Genomic DNA, 20,369 nt, shown 5'->3' with positions numbered 1-20,369 from the left:
ATTACCTCAGCTGTATACAAGTAGCTCTATCTGAAGGCACGTAAGCCTGCCGGTATGCCGTAGTGACTTCCAAATAATATCAGAGTGAACGTGCTGCCAAGCAGGACGAGGTACGTGTTGGCGCAGTATGTTACAGGAGGCCCATCATAGTGTAGGCCTATCATATTGTAGGCCTATCGTTACCGTTTATGACTTGACCCCGTTCCAGCAGTTTAATTATAGGCCAGGTGAAAAAAATAATGGATTTAGTGCAAAACATAGATACTCCGAACATGTGAAACATGAGAAGTCCTATATTTGGCGTTTCAAGATTTCGACACTATCTCAGAATTTATTTTTATACGAAATATTGAAACGTAACTTCTCAGTTTTTTTTGTTTTTTTTTGGGTGGGGGGGGGGGGGGAGAGAGAGAGAGAGATGAATGCTTTTGCACTATGCTAAACGGTGGATTAACCATAAGTTTTTTTAAAACACAATATCAAACAGGTAGTGACTTGAGCAAAGTAGCGGTTACCTCCCCTTCCTGTGAAATTCTTGAATTTATCCAGGTGAGTCCAAAATGGCCGATGACCTACACAGGTGAAAATTGTGTCATCTCTTCAGGAATGTCACCCAAACTATCGGATAAATGAGTTCACACCGGGCAGAAATACCCAGATCTGGCGATGTGAACCAGGCCTTTCTCACAGTCACACAATTCACGTGAAAATTTTAGTCTGAATCGGCGTTAAACGAACGAAAAGTTGAAGGCGTCAGTCTCAAAAGTTCGAGCTGTGAGTCATTTTCGCTGGGTTTTTTTCAACAACAACAACAATGGGCCAAGCTCCGAAGCCGTACAGAGGGAACGTCTGCGCCAGGTTTTTAGCGGCGAAGTTTTTAGCGTTTCCTGCAATTATCATGCTGCTCGCTACGCTGGTGAACATAGTAGCTCTGGTGCTACCATACTGGTTCAACGTGAAGTCTACTTTTGGAATAGATGGTCCCAAACAATCCGTGTCCTATGACACCCTGGGACTGTTCTTGTACAAGAAGAACGGCCAGCACACAGTGTACGACAAAGCCGGTCTGAGGGAACTGAACAGGGTGCAAAAGGCGTCCAATGCCATGCTGGTACCAGGTAAATTTTATTAAAAAAACAAACTTTTTTTTAAGTTGGATAGTATATGGTATATGTTAATGAAAGCAGTCTTCCAGTCTTACTGTGATAAGACCAGTGGGCATTGCAGGGTTCGCATGAGTTCACACAGACATAGGCGAGACAAGGTGGTGGCTCCTGCAATCGAACATATTGGTAAAAGTAGTTCGCGGTTACTCAGACGTTAGGTTTGGTAAAATTTGGTTCGGCCAAGGATGGCCCCAAACCAATGTCAAAGTGAGCTCCGTTTAAAAACCTGATGCAGTTACCTGCCCAAATATGTCAAAGCTGTCAGTACAGCCGTTCGCTTTTAGCATCAGAGGAATATCGGACCCATGCGGTCTGGGAAATAACAGATCGACGTTGTGCCAACGATAAATCGACAGGTGAAAAGACAAGGAACATAAGCGTCTGCTGACTTAAGGCCGTGAAGACATACTTGATAATTTTTGTCTCGTGCCCTGACACACTGCCACAGCACCTGCGTCATGTTTTTAAACCTGACGTTGGTTTGGGGCCATCCTTGAGTTGTGTACATACGTGTACAATCTGGGAGAGTGAATCCGTGCCACCAAAGTGCTGCCGCCAATAAAGTATCATGCTGATGACACCAGACATGACACAACCACTTTAGTGGCCTAATGGTTAGAGTCTTCGCATCAAAGTCGCGAAGGGCCTCCGTGACTCAGTTGGTTAGCGCACTAGCGCAGCGTTATTACCCAGGAGTCTGTCACCAATGTGGTTGCTGTGAGTTCAAGTCCAGCTCATGCTGGCTTCCTCTCTGGCCGTATGTGGGAAGGTCTGCAGCTACCTGCGGATGGTCGTGGGTATCCCGCGGGCACTGCCCGGGTTCTGCCCACCATAATGCTGGCCACCATCGTATAAGTGAAATTTTCTTGAGTACGGCGTAAAACACCAATCAAATAAGTGATTCAGGATCAAAGTGGGGTTGGGTCATACTAGAGACTTTAAAAATGGTACTTATTGCTTCCTGACTAGGCGCTCAGCACTGAGAGGTAAGAGCAAGGAAACACAACTGCCTGGCCCCTTGTCTTTATAATGTGACTGGGTGGGGTGTCACGTCTGGTGTCGTCGGCATGATACTCCAGTGGCAGCAGCTCTTTGACGGCATGAACTTGTCCTGACTCCTCGTCGTCATAAGACTGAAAGATTGTTAAATATGACGATAAACCCCAAGCATACATACATGTGCACACATTATTGAGTGGGTCTTAGTTAGCCATTAAGGGCTGCACTTTGGCGACATGGACTCGCCCTGCCACAGGAAGACATATATATATATATATATATATATACATGTAGGTAAACACCAAAGGACTCGTCTTCCTCATATGACTGAAAAATAGTTAAGTATGATGTCAAAACCCATTCATACATACCTATACATGTACATATCAAACATATCACCCAACCCTGTCACATTATACTGACAGCGGACCAACCAGTTCTGTTTCTTTGCTCTGACCAAATTTTTGTCCAGTTGATTTTTTAGAAATCTGGTGATGATAACAAGGCCCTGTATCCATCTTACCGTGAATCTTCAACCTGTTCAACCACTATGGCACTTTTTTGTCTGCCGAATTCAAGCATACAATTATTATGAAAGTGATGCTTAAAGCTTAAAATTATTTGTTTTTGTCATTACAGATGTGAGGTTCATAAAACTGTACTAATCATTTCTCTACATGCCATAGTTCTCTCTGAATGTTTCAAAATATTGTTTGCAGAGGCAGTTGTCGGAAAAGGTTGAAAAATTAGGGTTAATGGTATACCACTTTATCAGGTCTTATTACTGCTAGGACGAATACAAGAAAACAGAATTTACTCAGTGTTTTAAATTGGGTGTCCAGTTTTATATTAAAAAGATGCTTCAACATGTAAATCATCCCGGAGTTAACATAAGGTGTAATGCTTTGTCCGGTATTTGTCCTGCCCTCAACTTTCAGGCACAGTGTTTCCCGTCAGGTTGACCAGGTAATACCTGTAGTGATCATTGCCATAGGATTCTTTCATGCCATGCCAATTTAAATGTTTGTTTTACAGGCAGAATGATTTGTCTTTTCAGTATTGGAGGAGGGTATAAAAATAAAACTAAAAAATTATCTAATTTGTGGGGAACGTGGAACGTCCAGAAAAAGGAAATACAACATAAGGCCAGATATATATATATATATGCAAGTACATCTCTAAAATAATCCACACCTATTTTGAAAAGCATAACAGTTCACTGTAAGCAGATCATGCAGATTGAGTCAATCAAAAGTGCCATCATGCTTGAACATACAGACATCAGTCGCCCAAATCTTGTTTAGCCCTTTAGCCATATGTGCATTGGGTATGGCCATGGCCTAGGAAGAATTCCTTTTTAGCTGGTCTTAAGAAGTAAGGAAAGGTATTTTGAGAGGGGGATCAGATGCTGTCGGCGTAGTCGTTCAGTGGGGGTGTCCAGTTTGGGTAAAGTTATTGGCCAATCATAGGGTTGCAGTGGCCACCCATAGCACACAGATAGCCAATCATTGGAAGCGATTAGCATATCAAAGGCCAAGGAAGTCTTAGCTCAACATTTTACTCACCTATTCATTAGGTTGCAGTTTCCTCCCATAGTACAGGGATGGCAAATGCAGTTCGCGATTTGTGTATCAAAGACCTGTTTCCTAACACCAGAAGTCTGGCCGCCATGTATAAGTGAAATATTCTTGAGTATGAGTATTATACACCAATCAAATAAATAAATAAATACCATATTAATTCAAATGTACGTTACTTAGCTAAGCAATGCCGTAAATTTATTCCTCAGCTAGTCTTTCGGCAACTTTGTGGGACTGTACGGCACTCTATACTGTACTTATGTGGTTTTATGTTTCTGTTTTGTGCTTTATTTTTGGTCATGGCATAGCAGTGTATATAAATTGAATTGAATGGTGCATTGATTTGATGTATTTGATTGGTGTTATACACCATACTCTAGAATATTTCACTTATATGAGTGTTACGGAGGAAGGAAATCAAAGGGGAAACCTATGACAATCCACAGAAATATTCATGACGTAACCTCATGTATGTTGGAATGAGTGTTACAGTTTTTTTGTAATTTTCAGACGCCTTTAAGGTTGCCCAGATCTTGTGGCTCCTGGGGACGACAGTGGGTGGTGCGACGTGTGCTGGACTGTTCATCGTGGCGATCAGCCCTTACCTCCACCTGGTAGCGGAGATTGGATTGGCTGCGGCAGTGTCAGGAGCAGGTAACAATTGCCTCTAATATTCTTTCTGTACATATACATTTACCTGTACAAGACTGAAAATAAGTAGCAGGACAAGGACAATGTCCTGCACCAAATAGTATTTTACCAGGATTAATTGTTTTTAATAATGTAAATACTAGGAGATTTGCCATTTTATCATGTACCAACTTGAGAATTATTTCCATGCTTGCTGTACAGGATAGCTTTGTCAGGGGGAGGTAACTCTTAATAATTTTATGTCTGTATTACACCCAGGATTACACTGCATTGTGCTCATCTTGTGATGCATGTATGCATTTTGTATTTACCCTAACCCTCTACAGATTCAACTGGACACAAAGTGCATAATGTGTCATGTTAGAGGCACATTTAATTATCATGTTAAAGGCATATTTAATTGTCATGTTAGAGGCATATTTGTCATGTTAGAGGCTTATTTAATTGTCATGTTTGAGGCATATTTGTCATGTTAGAGGCATATTTAATTGAAGCGAACAGGTTATGTTATGATTTCTGTGAAGTTCGTATGTGTGGCCTACATGAACAGTGTATTTAAGTCTTCAAAGTCGTATGAATTTTATTTTTTGAAGTGCGTGTAAAGTTATACTTTAGGGGTCAAATTTGTTGAGAATTTAGAATAACTAAAGGCTGGAAAAGGGTGGTTGTTTGAAACCTGCAGTCTGACTACATGCATCTCTTACCACTTATCAGCTCATGTTAGCATTTAAAGAGATCCTTGTAGAAGCATTGAAGCCAGTCAGTCAGTCTTCATTGCCCTGGTGTTATCACGTTATCTTCCCTCAGGGTATCTCCCTGGCTGGCAGTCAGTCAGTGAACTCATCAGTCATGCAGTCAGTCAGTCAGTCAGTCAGTCTTCTCTTCCCTGATGTTATCAAGTTACCATCCCTTGGGTATCTCCCTGGCAGACAGTCAGTCAGTGAACCAGTCATTCTTGCAGTCAGTCAGTCGGTCTTCTCTGCTCTGATGTTGTCACGTTATTTTCTCTCAGGTGTCTCCCTGGCGGTCAGCCATGCAGTCAGTCAGTCAGCCTTATTTGCACTGATGTTATCACCTTATCTTCCCTCAGGGGTCTGCCTGGCTCGCAGTCAGTCAGTGAGCTAGTCAGCCATGCAGCCAGTCAAGCGGTCTTCTTTGCCCTGATGTTATCACCTTATCTTCCCTCAGGGGTCTGCCTGGCTGGCAGTCAGTCAGTCAGTCAGTCAGTCAGCTAGCCAGCCATGCAGTCAGTGACTCAGTCTTCTCTGCCTTGATGTTATCACGTTATTTTCCCTTAGGTATTTCCCTGGCAGCCAGCGTCCTACTCTCCCTGGGCTCTCTGTGGTCATCGTGTAGTAACAACTGGTGTACCAACATGTGGCGGAATACCACAGTCAGTCTGGAGTCGCTCACCTGGGGATTTTTCATTGCCATTATCGGCGCAGTCATGACCCTCGCCAGCGCCGTCCTCCTCTGGATGCAGTTCTGTCGCACCCTCCGGGCTGTAGAGTACGTGCGGAGCACCCCATACCACCCGTTGGATGATGAGACCGTCTACCGCCAGTATGACTACCGCAAGACCGTAAAGCCTATGGTAGACCTCTACCGGCCAGCCCCTCCCATGGTTACCCTGCCCCAGATGAGAGATGACGATCATGGGTTCCCTGGGGTGGTGCTGAGCGAACCACCCCCCAGTTTCAAACCATACAGCTCCAATCTCTCCCCAGGATTGCATGGCAGTTATGGGGGCTCTCAAGAAGTGTCGTTTTAGAGTGGGTGGTAGGAAAAGTCATTAAAGGCAAAGAAAACACTCAAATATACATCAGATGAAAGACAATTCCAGAAAATACTTTGATTTATTTCTTTAGAATTATTCCACCAGATGAAAGTAGTATTAAAACATCGCATTATATGGTGGTCTGTTGTGAAGCAGAGGGTGTGAGAGATATCACATGTATATATTTTTGTTTCAAATAGCTGGTTTCAAGGTCTATTCAGCAAATCTGTTCATAAATCTGTGCATATACATGTTTAATGATGAAATGTGGCAGTCTGTGTGGAAAATGGCAAAAACCTGATCTGACGTCACTGGCCCCAATATTGCCAGAAAAGGCCACACCGTAGGATCCAGATTTTCAAATGTATTTTACTGGGTTGAAAAAATTTTAAAGAATTAAATCAGACTGTTTTTATGTACAGTGTTTTCTTTGCCTTCAAACCTCACAGTTGAAGTGTTTCATGTGATGCCTAAGTTCATACCTTTCTTAGCAAAAGTGCAAATAATTTCCATCTTTTACTCTGATGAAATATTCTTCTGCAAGAAAAACATGCTCCCATATATAGCTAGAGATTAGTTCAAAAGAAATTAGGGTTGCTTAGTTGCCAGGTTTTGAGAAGCATAATTTTGTAGGTTATCTAAGACATGCATATATTTTGGAGTGCCGGGATTTCGTTAGATTCTCTTCCCTGAAATGCAGAAATTGGCTGTCAGAACATGTAGCACGTGGAACACTTCTCTCTGATTCTTGAGGTACATATACGCAAACAAAAGGCCCAGGTTAGGGAGCTTTGTGTTTGGAAAGCCTACACAAAACATTCAACTTTCAAATTCATTGGTCCTTTTAACAGCCCATTATGAGACAAGGCAGGAAAATTGTTATTTTATAGGCTTGTCCATTTGAATCATTCTGAATTTTGATCTACAATTTTCAAACAAATAATTTTTGTTGTCCTTTAATATATCATGGCATCGTTGGGGTCTTCATCAGTGAATGCATTCAGTAGCAGATGTTGTATTTGTGTTCACCTGGTCTACATTTAAATCCTAAGCCAATTCAACCACCATCATGCTATCTTTTGTGGTGTACATGAATTAGAAGAGTGCTCTGTTATATGAACAGGTAAACAGGATAAGTCAGCATACAGGACCAATAAATTTGAATCTTCAAAATGATATCAAATATGTCTTTTAATTTTATATCAAGTTATAATACTTTCTCTGCATGGCCGGGTGTTTGGAGGATTTAGAATATTGTAAGTATACCAGTGCTGATACTAGAAGTTTGAAAGGGGCATCAGCGATTAGTAGCTAAAATTAAACCAGTTTCATTCCAATACATACAGAACCGTCAAACATATCATATTATATTTTATTATGGACATTTATTGTTTTCCCTCCTTTTAAATATTGGTGCCATTCCATTCAATTTTGTTTCCTTTTATAAGCTCACAGAGTACCTTCTATTGGTTTGTCAGCAGAGACCAGAATGACTACAACTCACAACCAGGAGATAATTCACGCAGATGTAAAAATAAATACCTGTTTCTACAAAATAAGTACATGTAAACAGTTCACATACTTTTTTGAGCAAAAGGAAAGACCAGACTATTGAATCTACCGCTATTTTGTAAAAATTTGGGCCATGAATAAAATAGGAGATCGGCATTACGTAAAACTTGATGTATATATGAACATTCTGTTTCGGCCTGTGCACATTGAAGCATATTTAGCAGAACATATTGAATTTATTACGTTACTCAATCCATACCAAGTGCGATGACCATAATTATCATGTAAAATACGATTTAACATGTTTATACCACTCCCTGTTTATATGGAGGCGATGTTAACAAAGTATTTTGTTGCATTATACCATCATGATTGTACATTTCAATACCTGTATGTTCATTAAACGATGATAAATGAACGAAATAAGAAATTAAAATTGATCTTAAGATTCTGCATGTGTATCATGTCAATGTTTTATCCATATCACAGTTTAACCTGTATTTTATCATTTTTTCTTAGGTCATGTTATTGTTGTCAAGAAACACATTCAGCTTGCATCTAATGTAGTGGCTATGGAAGCTGTACATAATCTTAATTTAGTGTGGCACGCAAAATATTTGATAATAAAACAAAGTTCTTATATGTTTATGTCTCTCTTAACATTATTACTGAAAATGTGTACGTTTTTTCCACAGTTTCTAGTCAAAACATAAAGGAAGACCAGTTGTAAGAGGGGTTGACTTTTGTTTTAACCACAGGCTCAAAAAGCTGGTCTTGAACCCCAAATTTTGATCCCCGCTGCTTGGTGACCAAGCAACACCTGTGTATGGAGGTAACCAAGCACCACCTGTGTATGGGAGGTGACCAAGCACCACCTGTGTATGGGAGGTTACCAAGCACCACCTGTGTATGGGAGGTCACCAAGCACCACCTGTGAATGGGAGGACACTAATAACCACCTGTGTATGGGAGGTCACCAAGCACCACCTGTGTATGGGAGGTCGCCAAGCACCACCTGTGTATGGGAGGTGACCAAGCACCACCTGTGTATGGGAGGTTACCAAGCACCACTTGTGTATGGGGGGTCACCAAGCACCACCTGTGTATGGGAGGTTACCAAGCACCACCTGTGTATGGGAGGTTACCAAGCACCACCTGTGTATGGGAGGTCACCAAGCACCACCTGTGTATGGGAGGTCACCAAGCACCACCTGTGTATGGGAGGATACCAAGCACCACATGTGTATGGGAGGTGACCAAGCAACACCTGTGTATGGGAGGTCACCAAGCGCCACCTGTGTATGGGAGGTCACCAAGCACCACTTGTGTATGGGAGGTGACCAAGCACCACCTGTGTATGGGAGGTTACCAAGCACCACCTGTGTATGGGAGGACACTAATAACCACCTGTGTATGGGAGGTTACCAAGCACCACTTGTGTATGGGAGGCCATCAAGTACCGCCTGTGTATGGGAGGTCACCAAGCTTCACCTGTGTGTGGGAGGTCACCAAGCACCACCTGTGTATGGGAGGTAACCAAGCACCACCTGTGTATGGGAGGTTACCAAGCACCACCTGTGTATGGGAGGTGACCAAGCACCATTTGTGTATGGGAGGTGACCAAGCACCACCAGAGTATGGGAGGTGGCCAAGCACCACCTGTGTATGGGAGGTGACCAAGCACCACTTGTGTATGGGAGGTCACCAAGTACCACCTGTGTATGGGAGTTGACCAAGCACCACCTGTGTATGGGAGGTCACCAAGCTCCACTTGTGTATTTGAGCTGGCCAAGCACCACCTGTGTATGGGAGGTCACCAAGCACCACTTGTGTATGGGAGGTCACCAAGCACCTCCGGGGTAAGGGAGATCGCCCAGCATCACCTGTGTATGAGAGGTGACCAAGCACCATTTGTGTATGGGAGGTGACCAAGCACCACCAGTGCATGGGAGATCACCAAACACCACCTGTGTATGGCAGGTCACCAAGCATGACCTGGGCATGGGAGGTCACCAAGCACCACTTGTGTATGGGAGGTGACCAAGCATGACCTGTGTATGGAAGGTGACCAAGCACCACCTGTGTATGTGAGCAAACTAAGTGCTACTGTTGTCTGGGAGGTAACCAAGCACCAACGCCATATGGGAGGTAACCAACGCCATATGGGAGGTAACCAATGCCATACGAGAGATAACCTAGTACCAGCGCTATATGAGAAGCACCAGTTCCATATGGAAGGTAACCATGTATCACTGCTATATAAGAGCTAAGTGCTATGTGGGAGGTAACCCATGCCATATGAGAAGTAACCAAGTAACCACTGCTATATGCGAGGTAACCAAGCACTAACGCTATGTGGGAGGTAACCAAATACCACCGCCATATCAAAGGTAAAGAAGCACCACCGCTATATGAGAAGTAGCCTATGTTGGAGGTAACCAAGCACCAACGCTATATGGGGGCAAAACCAAGCACCAACGCTATATGGGAGATAACCGCTCATTTAAATCCCTAGTAATGGGTTTAATGCGGCACAGAAACAGAAAATGAAGCACATTCAAGACTACAAGTGGCTATGTGCTGTGTGGTAGGTATTTGGTATATGTAACCGGTGTGTAACAGTTGTATGAAGGAGATGTAATACATAGTTAATAAATACTAGTATATTTGCACTAGACTTCGGTTTTTCAGCTAAGAAATGTCAAATAAATTTATAAGACAAGCATCACATCATTATTTAGAACATTATGCAAAATCTGAAAAATATTAAAGACCATATTTTCAGGAAAGTTGACGCTCTTTCGATTGATTTTGACAACATTATTATGTTTTCTTCTCTTTTATCTTAGAAACTTTCGGTTTACCATCCCAGACAGCTACATTGATCAGTATAGCCAAAACAGTTAAGCCTTTAAGTGGATGAATCCCGATGGAAACCTTTTAACTAGTTTACCCATTAATAGTTTGGAGATAGTTTTCAATGGTCTTTTAGCTAAGGCTGACCTTTTTTCATTTCTCTTACCTAAAATGTTTACCTTCAGAATTCGACCCAGTGAAGTTTGTTTGCTATGTATGTAAAATATAGCCCAAGGAAACTTTGCAAAACTGCGAGAGAATCCGAGAATAAACGAGCTCGTCATGTGGCCAACTGTACGTAAAATAGGTAGTTTTTTTAGAGATAACATATTATTAACTGTTTTTGATCTAGGCCTACATGTACATGAAAATTACATCAGGCAAGCGGAATTCTAGGGTGGACTGCTCCGAGATCGCATCTTGTATCAAGCAATCCTCGTGACACCGCCTTTTATTTATAGGCCCCTCGATTCATGTAACTGCTTGTGATATTGCCTTAGTACAGTGCGATTAACGAAACACATTGTAGACATGTTATAATCGTTTCAAGACTTGTACCTGTGTTGACCTCACCAAGCTGGACACTTAGCCCGAATTAAACTCACTCAACAAAGTTACTGTGCATAGATATAAATATATTCTTTTTCCATTTTCGAATACACACTGTATTTTTTTTATTCGTCACCGAAGACCCTATCGTCAAATAAAATGCCAAAATGTTTGTTCAAGTGACGTCGCAAACGTGTTTTCAAGGTCAGTGACGGTGGAAGGGTCAAAGTGAATGCTGGCTAGTTCAGTAACCGGTGTCAACCACGAGCTTCAAAGGTTTCTGTGCATCTCAGTCTCCGTCATATTCTGCTTGGGTCTAGAGCTATTCCGTCAGCATTTTGGGGCCGGCGTCGCTGTCGTCTCAAGCCTCGGCCCATTTCGTCGCAAACGGGCTCAGTAGGGGCTTAATCTGGTGAATTTGTACGCGAAATTGGTTCACATGAAGGTGGTTTGCATCCATGAATGCTCTCGTCACTCTAGCTGTATGGGGACAAGCGTTGGCAAGCGGATTCGTCCCTAGACAGTGAATTTTGTCACCAGTGTAAAGGACATCTTACGTGCTGTCTGCACCACTGCAGCCTTGCTTGGCGATAACGTGTCGGCAACGACGGACGTATCGGAGGACGACATGCGCGCTACCCTTTCTCCGTTAGACGATTTCTTACGGTTTGTGGGTTTATGGCATAATGGCCTGGAATGGTTCAAACAAATCCACCGATATTGCCCATGCGTCATTAGCCATGGGCGCCAAGAGCGTCGGGTGAGCGTTGCTATGGTGTTTCTGTGACAATGCATCCGCCTCACGATCTCCTGTTGCGTTAATCCTGCGGCATTCGTTCAAACGTTTTTGAAATTCTGCAAACTTTAATGCACAGTAGCTTTTTGACCGGGTATATATTTCTAATTAAACGAATTCATCGATCGCTTTCTCACTTTGGTCTGACATTTCTCAACTGAAAGTGTCAAATATTGACAGAACAGACGACAGGGTTCGTGTGCTGTCAGAGACCGCTTTAAAATAGTCTGATGTCAGGCCATATATCAGTCAACAGTTGACCCCAGGATGTAGCAACGCCCTCGGACAATAAGTACATGTTGTTGAAGGAATATACAGGCTGATCTCTTTTTGCGCGGCTCTGAAGAGTTCACGCTTCTGCCCGTGCAAAAGTCGAACTTAGGTTGTCGTATACACTTTCGTAGCTTTTGGTCCCTTTGTAACATTTTGTTAAACTGCCTCTGTGAGGTTTGACAAAAACTCGTCGGTATAACGACTTGTTTGTTTATGAGATATCTTATCAGATTTGTTGTTAATGTACGATATACATATATACGTTTCATGTGACCAAAATCGTTAAAATAATCATAAACAAATTAGACAAAAGCGTTTTTTAATATATTTTTTTGGAAAATATTAGGATAAAATAGCACAAACGCAAATTAATACGTTATCCCTTTTAGAATGCAGTAAAGGCATATTGAAATGAAACTTTTTCAATGCCTCCGGTGTAAAACATATTGTAAAAATACAAAAAGTATTGATTTTGCATGTGGAAGATCGCTTATCATACTGTCATTTAAGTCCAGATTGTTATAAGACGAGATTTTTAATTAAAACGGACAAATGATAAACAAAAAAACGTTTTAAGCGTTGACAGGAAAACATCATTAAAAAGTGAGTTTATATGTACGTGTGGGCACCAAATGAACAACTGTTTCACTGGAAAGAAGGGACGTGTAAAGTCCGGCAGGATTTAGTCTGGGTTCTTCCTATCGATAGCGTGAAGCGGTCAACACTCTGGGATACGTCCTCAAGACGGTTAGTGTGTAGAAATTGTCTAAATTAGCATTTTGTATTGTTTACATGTACTAAGGTAAGGAACTATACTGATCACTAATTTCACTGAGTTGCTTAGAACACAACTTGCATCTGTCCAACATCATTGATTTAGAGAAACAATTGATTGCTTTTCTTTGTATGATTTTTCCTATTTTCGTACTTTAAATACTTTCTTAGTTCTTTGGTGGTTTGTGTTAGACGTCGTTTCGGGGAATTAGGTCTTCCAATTATTGACCTGGAACCTCCCTAATGGTTGACGGCTGGTATACGAATATCTGTTTCGATGCATAGGTTCAAATCGTGTACCATGCTAGAATATCAGTTGTCCATAACAAAACATGCATCTCAGATGCGCTTTGGTTGCTGTTCATATATCCAACATGGCGATCTAATTTAACACGATGAATGTAAAACCTCTAGCAGACAAATGCTATGAAGACAAACATGACGAAACGTTTAATAGAAAAAAGTATGGTCGAACAGATGGTTTTAAAAGCGGAAATGGAGAGCAGACCTCAAGATACCGTTGAGAACGCAGTACGGTTGTGTTTCCGGAGTCATACACTTACAGGATTTATACGAGTTTACTTGGTCTATGATTAAGCATAACTGTGAAAATTCACTCAGAGTTTCAGAAAATCCATTATGCTATGTTCCCGTGGGTATTGGAGATTAACTCATTCGCATTAAATCTGTTAATCGGTGATATTTTTTATGGATTTTCAATGTTCTCCAGCCAGAGGCTGTTTGTATCACGTAATTTGAATTTCATACCGCGAAGGTGTTTATCACAGGTGTAATTGTATCGCGTCCTATAAGTGTAATTAAATGATCTGTTTCCGCAGGTATAACTAGGAGTCACTCTGGCAGATATAACCACACGTTATTCTGTTTCTGTAGATATAACAACGTGCCATTCTGTTTCAGTGGATATACCGTCATGCCATTCTGTTTCCGCAGATACAATCACAAGTCATTCTGTCTCCACAAATGTAACCGCATGCCATTCTGTTCCCGCTGATAGATATAAACAACAACTGTTTCTGTAGATATAACAACATGCCATTCTGTTTCTGTAGATGTAACCAAATGTTATTCTGTTCCTGCTGCTACAACCACAAGCCATTCTGTTTCCACAAATGTAACCACATGCCATTCTGTTCCCGCTGATGTAACCACTTGCCATTCGGTTTCCACAGATGTAACCAAATGTTATTCTGTTCCCGCTGCTATAACCACAAGCCATTCTGTTTCCACAAATGTAACCACATGCCATTCTGTTCCCGCTGATATAACCACAAGCCATTCGGTTTCCACAGATGTAACCACAGGCCATTCTGTTCCTGCTCCTATAACCACAAGCCATTCTGTTTCCACAGATGTAACCACATGTTATTCTGTGTATGCACGCATAAGCACATGATTCCGCGGGGCCTCCGTCGCTCTGTTGGTTAGCGCACTAGCGCAGCATAGTGACCTAGAAGTAGTGACCTGTCACCAATGCGGTCCAGCTGATGCTGGCTTCCTCTCCGGCTAGGTGGCTGCGGGTTTCCTCTGGGCTTTGCCCGGTTTGCTCCCACCATAATGCTGGCCGCCGTCGTATAAGTGAAATATTTTTGAGTGCGGCGTAAAACACCAATCACATAAATAAATAAAACATGATTCCGCAGCTGTAACCAGCTGTAATCATTCTCTTTCAGCCTCAGAAACATGGTGCTCTCCAACGTGCTCTTTCTTGTTTTTGTCTTCGGAGGCGCGTGGGCCTTCAGGAAAGAAGGTAGGTTTTTCTGTTTTGTTGCCGTGTTTAAACAAACTTAATTCCACTGAATATTTACTTGTAGAACTCAGTCCAAAGGTAAATGTTTGCTCAAGTGTCTAGAGCATGTACAAGTGCGTGTATGTGTCCGCATTCCAGCTGGTGTCCATTTACAGAGGTCTCTTAGGAGTACAATCTCTTAGTTTAATAATACTTCACTATTTACTATTTCTCTATATCTACACAATATTTGTCTGGGCCCGGTTGCTCAAAACTGGTTAAAGATTAAACTTTAAATGAAATCTTCAATTTTGCACTTAACCTAAAAGAATTGTATAACATATTAAATATGAACTGAAACTGCTGCTGTTATAGCCTACTTTGACTTTAGAGAACTGCATTGGCTGGTGAGATTGGCTAAAATTTTAAATATAAAACATGAACAAAAACCAGTGCTGGCTAATACCCTTTCGCACAAGTGGGCCCTGTCATTTCCGTAAATGCTGCAATTCTTTTATAAAAACCAATGGAATAGATCTACAAAAATTACTCTCCACACACAAGTACGTTCTGTAGGTTTACAATTCTGTGGGTCTACAGTTCTGAAGGTTTACAGTTCTGGAGGCTTACAGTTCTGTAGGGTTACAGTTCTGTATGTTTACAGTATTGGCTTACGCTCGGGTCACAGTCATTTAGCTTTGTAACTTTATTATTCATGTATATTTGATTTAAAATATTGGGTACATAATTTTGGTTAATCAGAATGGCTCGCGGAACTACAGGACATCTTCAACCGTTATGGAGCTGACGTAGAGAAGCACGAGTTTAACGCCACGTCGGAGTTTTACACAGAAACGGCTGTCGTCCTCCCTCCAGATCTACACGCTATTCACGGCAGGGAAGGTAGGCAGTTTGTCGAATACATCTACGCCTGGAATCGTATTTTTGAAAAATTCCGTGCCTTTTTCAATTCCAAAACATCTCGGAGAGTTGCTAAATTAGGGACCAGATTTAATATTTAGATACATCCAGGTTCAATCCTAGGTCGTGTCACACCGAAACCTGAGAAGAGGAAGGTGTTGCTTCTTCGCTTGGCGTTCAGAATTAAGAGAAAGTATAATGGCTCGGATTGGGCGGCTTATTTGCCTTCGGTAATTCGTCTCAGTGAAGCAGCACTAGGTGAAAGAGATGTGGAAATCCGCCCTGCAACAAGGAGGCACATTACAAACACTCTAAGAACATCTTCGTCGTCATATGACTGAACGACCTTAAGTACGACCTTAAACCCCATGCACTCACTCACTCGGTCCGGTATAAAGTCCAAAATATAGATTCCGGAACCCTTGAACCTTACCGCCATCGTATAGATACATTTATCTTACATGTTACGTTAAACGACAAACAAATAGGTAAAGGAAAAAAAAATTGAATGAGGGGCCTCCGTGGCTCAGTTGGTTAGCGCGCTAGCGGAGCGTAATGACCCAGGAGCCTCTCACCAATGCGGCCGCTGTGAGTTCAAGTCCAGCTCATGCTGGCTTCCTCTCCCGCCGTAAGTGGGAAGGTCTGCCAGCAACCTGCGGATGGTCATGGGTTCCCCCGGGCTGTGCCCCGTTTCCACCCACCATAATGCTGGCCGCCGTCGTATAAGTGAAATATTCTTGAGTACGGTGTAAAACACCGATTAAATAAAATAAATAAATAAATAAGTAAATAAAAATTGAATGAACTTGAATGATGTCGATGTTATACTCAAGAAATTCTCCAGTTCTGCTGGACTTTGATAGAATGAGGTTTAATGATAAAGAGTCACCAAAGATTGACCCGGAACTCCTAAGCAGTGTTCAGAGATATGTTGAAAGAAATTCTAAAAACGAAGTTTATATCTCTTAATAACTGCTCTGTATGCATATGTTCCACCAATTGTCGGAAATTTCCAAAACTGACGTCATTGACGAAATTACCGGAACAGAGAGATTAACGGCCCTCAAGTTGGTTTGACAGCTATCTTTGTTGACATCTTAGAAGAAAATACTTTACACCCATTTTTAGGCCTCAAGAAAAAAGCTGAGAAACTTAAAACTTTTTATCTTTTAAGACAAATATACAGGCTAAAGTCTTTTCATCCATTCATTCAAGAATTCCCGAGTTACATAGGCCAGCATGGTGAGTCGGGGGACATTTTGACAGTGATTGACATACTGGAATACACCCAGGAATTTGCGGTAGCTTGGGCTGAACTCAAAGAGCTGTACGACGATGGACGTATTCTAAAGGGAAAGTAAGCCGAGTTGAATTTCATATATACTGACGTCCAAAGGAAGCGGTACAAATGCCATTTGAACTCGTTTCATTTGGAAACACAGACGTCTTTGTGTGACTGTCCATCAAAATGTTTCTCCTGTCATGTAGTCTCATCTAGTTCACACCATTCTAAAATATCACTCTCTTGAATACATGTCTCTTGCATATGCAACATGTGGTTGCTTTTGTTCGGTAGTCTCTCAAAGCCTTGGTAGCGTTTCTTTTGAACATCAGTACCGTTATGCATCTCGTATTGCGATCATTCCTGACCTTACTGGTTCAAAGGTGTAACCTTCATCCTGCCGGCTGATGGGGAATTTCACATGCCACTCGAATATCAGTGGCCCTACACAGTTTAGGGTCTAGAAGTTCGTATATACAAGCTTTGTCTACTGACTGTATGAGTCTCAGAATCCAGTACGATAAAAAGTAGCATCTGGTTTCCTGTTGGGATCATAAAAGTTCCTGCCGTCATATACAGTAAGTGATACATTCGGCTTTAAACACTCATGAAATAAGCCAAAAAGTTCCAATCATTCACTTTACGGAAAGCAGTTAGTCTAATCTAGGAACAAGTCCTCACGGCAGATATTAAGTGTTCCAGGAAAGTAAAGGAGTTCAGGGAACAATTTGTAATACGACTACAATTTCTAAATCTGTAGATATTACATGAAGGGTTACCTAACTTAGGACATTTGTAGTTTACCAGAATAAACGTCTTTGTTTTTACAGGTACGTGTGCTTGCTAAAGAAAGTTGATGGAAAAGCTCTCGTTGAGATGGAGATCTGGAATTACAATTCCTGAACTGTTCATCACGTTGATTTTTGTAACTGTCAGTATGGAAGAATTCAAATGCAGTTTTGTACAATACCAACAGCTGAAGGCAAACTAATGAGGCGACGGTAGCGGTAAGATTACGACCCTTTCCTTTATGAATATGAACGAAACACGTCTAACCGTAATCCTAACCCTATCTCCTAATCCGAACACTAACCCCAACCCTAAAACATATTTCCAGTGATGACGTGTTTCATTAATATTCATGAATAAGTCACGCCTACCCGGAGAAAAGGTTGGAATCTTACCACTACAACCAGTCTCCCAGAGTTATCGCCAGGCCCTTGGCCATTGACAAATCCAGCCTTTCTAAGTCAAGATTTTTGTCAGGTGAACGTAACTGACTCGTACCTGGTGAACGTAACTGACTCGTACCTGGTGAACGTAACTGACTCGTACCTGGTGACTCACTTTGAGCACTCCGATTTCCTCTATCCATAAGCCTGACTGCTGTCACATACATGTAACTTTTTATGATAGAGTTAAAGATCAGTCAAATAAATAAATGAATGAAATAGGAAGAGGTTTGATATTTGTAAGGGCTACGTCTTGGCAGCTCTCTTCCATGTCACTTCAGGAAAAAGTTCATAACTTATCATTCATCCATTTTCTTTTATGAGGCCTCTGTGGCTCTAATGACCTAGAAGCCTCTCATCAATGCGGACACTGTGACTTCCGGCCAGCAACCGTCGTATAAGTGAAATATTCTTGAGTACAGCGTAAAACACCCAATCAAATAAATAAATAAATAAACTTTCTTTTGTCTTTGATCTATCTTGTTTCAAGCAAAAATTATGCAAGAATATTAGACATCTGTAGTTACAAGTTGTAACTTTTAACGTAGTTAATCTATTCTAGTTTGAAGGTACAAGTTCTATCTATTAAAAATATTACTCTCCAAAGGGCATGTATGCCGGAATATTGATCAGAAAGTAATGTTGTCGATAGATTACCGACCACCAGGCGGAAGTTCAGTCCCGTCGTTGGACAAGGAATTCAAGATTGCCCGTTTCCAATCTTTTTGTGGTCTTTGTGACAAAAAGTGTTCCCCAGAGTTCGTAGGACCGTTTGGGATATATATGGTATGCACGTATGCACGTGAGAAAGCTTGTCAGTATCGTGCCATGGATCTATAGTTTTACTCAGACACTTTGAGTTTCTCCATGCAGATCGGCCTGCGGTGGCAGGCGAATGAGAAATTCTTGTGTCTGTCTGTGTGTATGTCTGTGTGTATGTTCGTGTGTATGTCTGTACATGTGCGCGTGCGTGTGTGTGTATGTCCGTGTGTCTGTCAGCTTATACCCGTGTGTCTGTCTATGTGTATATCTGTCTATACATGTGCGCGTGCGTGTGTGTGTATGTCTGTGTGTCTGTCCGTGTGTCTGTCCGTGTGTCTGTGTATGCGTGTGTGTGTATGTGTGTGTATGTCTTTGTGTCTGTATGTCCGTCCGTGTGTATGTCTGTGTCTGTCTGTCTGTCTGTCCGCCTGTATGTCTGTGTGCGTATGTTTGTCTTTATGTCTGCCTTTATGTCTGTCTGTCTGTCTGGAGAAAAACGTACAAAAAAAATTACATCAAGTTTAGATGAAAGACTGCCGAAAGTTAGTTGTAAGTGTTGTGTTCAGTATTTGTTCCCGATTTTTCTTTAAAGAGAAAAAGACGCATCAAAATAATTTTTGTATGGTGGGTATTTGGGACCACCTTTTGGTTGAGTTACTAGAGCTTCCGCATCGGGGAATTCAGGGTCAATCCTGGGTCGGGTCACACCTAAGACTTAAAATGAGGAAGTTGTAGGCTTCCTCGATTGTCGTTCGATTGTCGTGCAACAACTGGTTGACCCGTATCAGTATAATGGCTCGGGTAAGTCGTCTCCGTGAAGCAGCCTTAGAAAAAGGAGCGGTGGAAATTCGTCCTGCAACAAGGAGGCACATTACACGTACGTGTACTCTACGGACTCCTTCGTCGTCATGTTACTAAAAAATTATGAAGTACCGGTACAATTTTAAACCCTAAGCATTCACCTATCCACTCATCTGAGTTTGGCATCATGGTTATGTTTTCTTCTTCTTTAAGTATGTTAGGTCACGGTGATGTCAAGTATCTTATCAACAGGAGCTGCTTTCAACACGCTGGGTTTATACACCAACAGATTCCATTAGATGTCCAAAAGGGCCTAGTGAAAGTACACAAACCTTACGTCCGTCAGATCTCCAAAAGAGCATTATCCACAACAGAATTGGCGTGGTAAAATTAGTGTGTATTTTCGCTTCCAATAGCCGATGGGCCTTCCTTTGCGGGATTTGACACTGGACAGTCCACAGGACTCATGTGGACTTTGCAACTGCCAACACAATCTTTCGACACCAACATCAAACTTACATGTACTGATATTTATACATTTAGATAATCATTGATTCTTGTTTGACGCCGTACTCAGGAAGTTTTCATCTACAAAAAGGTGGTTAGTTTGATGTATGGGGGAAACCGATGTGCTCGGGGTAATCCATCGACCATGGGCATGTTACTGACGAACTTACCCACGTGTGAC

The 20,369-nt window shown here is 41.8% G+C and overlaps 2 protein-coding genes across 2 annotated transcripts; both read left to right on the top strand.

Moving 5' to 3' along the window:
- The first annotated feature begins 563 nt into the window (after positions 1-563).
- Positions 564-8,327, top strand: LOC135463736 (uncharacterized). The gene is made up of 3 exons (XM_064741147.1): positions 564-1,118; positions 4,256-4,399; positions 5,695-8,327. The coding sequence occupies exons 1-3, from the start codon at positions 815-817 to the stop codon at positions 6,165-6,167; spliced, it is 921 nt and encodes a 306-aa protein (XP_064597217.1). The 5' UTR covers positions 564-814; the 3' UTR covers positions 6,168-8,327.
- A 6,305-nt stretch (positions 8,328-14,632) lies between these two features.
- On the top strand, positions 14,633-18,546 carry LOC135464228 (uncharacterized). The gene is made up of 4 exons (XM_064741735.1): positions 14,633-14,704; positions 15,446-15,586; positions 16,820-16,961; positions 17,717-18,546. Exons 1-4 carry the CDS (start codon positions 14,638-14,640, stop codon positions 17,787-17,789), a joined length of 423 nt encoding a protein of 140 aa, XP_064597805.1. The 5' UTR covers positions 14,633-14,637; the 3' UTR covers positions 17,790-18,546.
- The last annotated feature ends 1,823 nt before the right edge of the window (positions 18,547-20,369 follow it).

The sequence above is a fragment of the Liolophura sinensis genome, chromosome 3 (assembly GCF_032854445.1).
Source record: "Liolophura sinensis isolate JHLJ2023 chromosome 3, CUHK_Ljap_v2, whole genome shotgun sequence".
In the NCBI taxonomy this organism is placed as follows: domain Eukaryota; kingdom Metazoa; phylum Mollusca; class Polyplacophora; order Chitonida; family Chitonidae; genus Liolophura; species Liolophura sinensis.
This window is presented reverse-complemented; position numbering and strand designations above follow the sequence as displayed.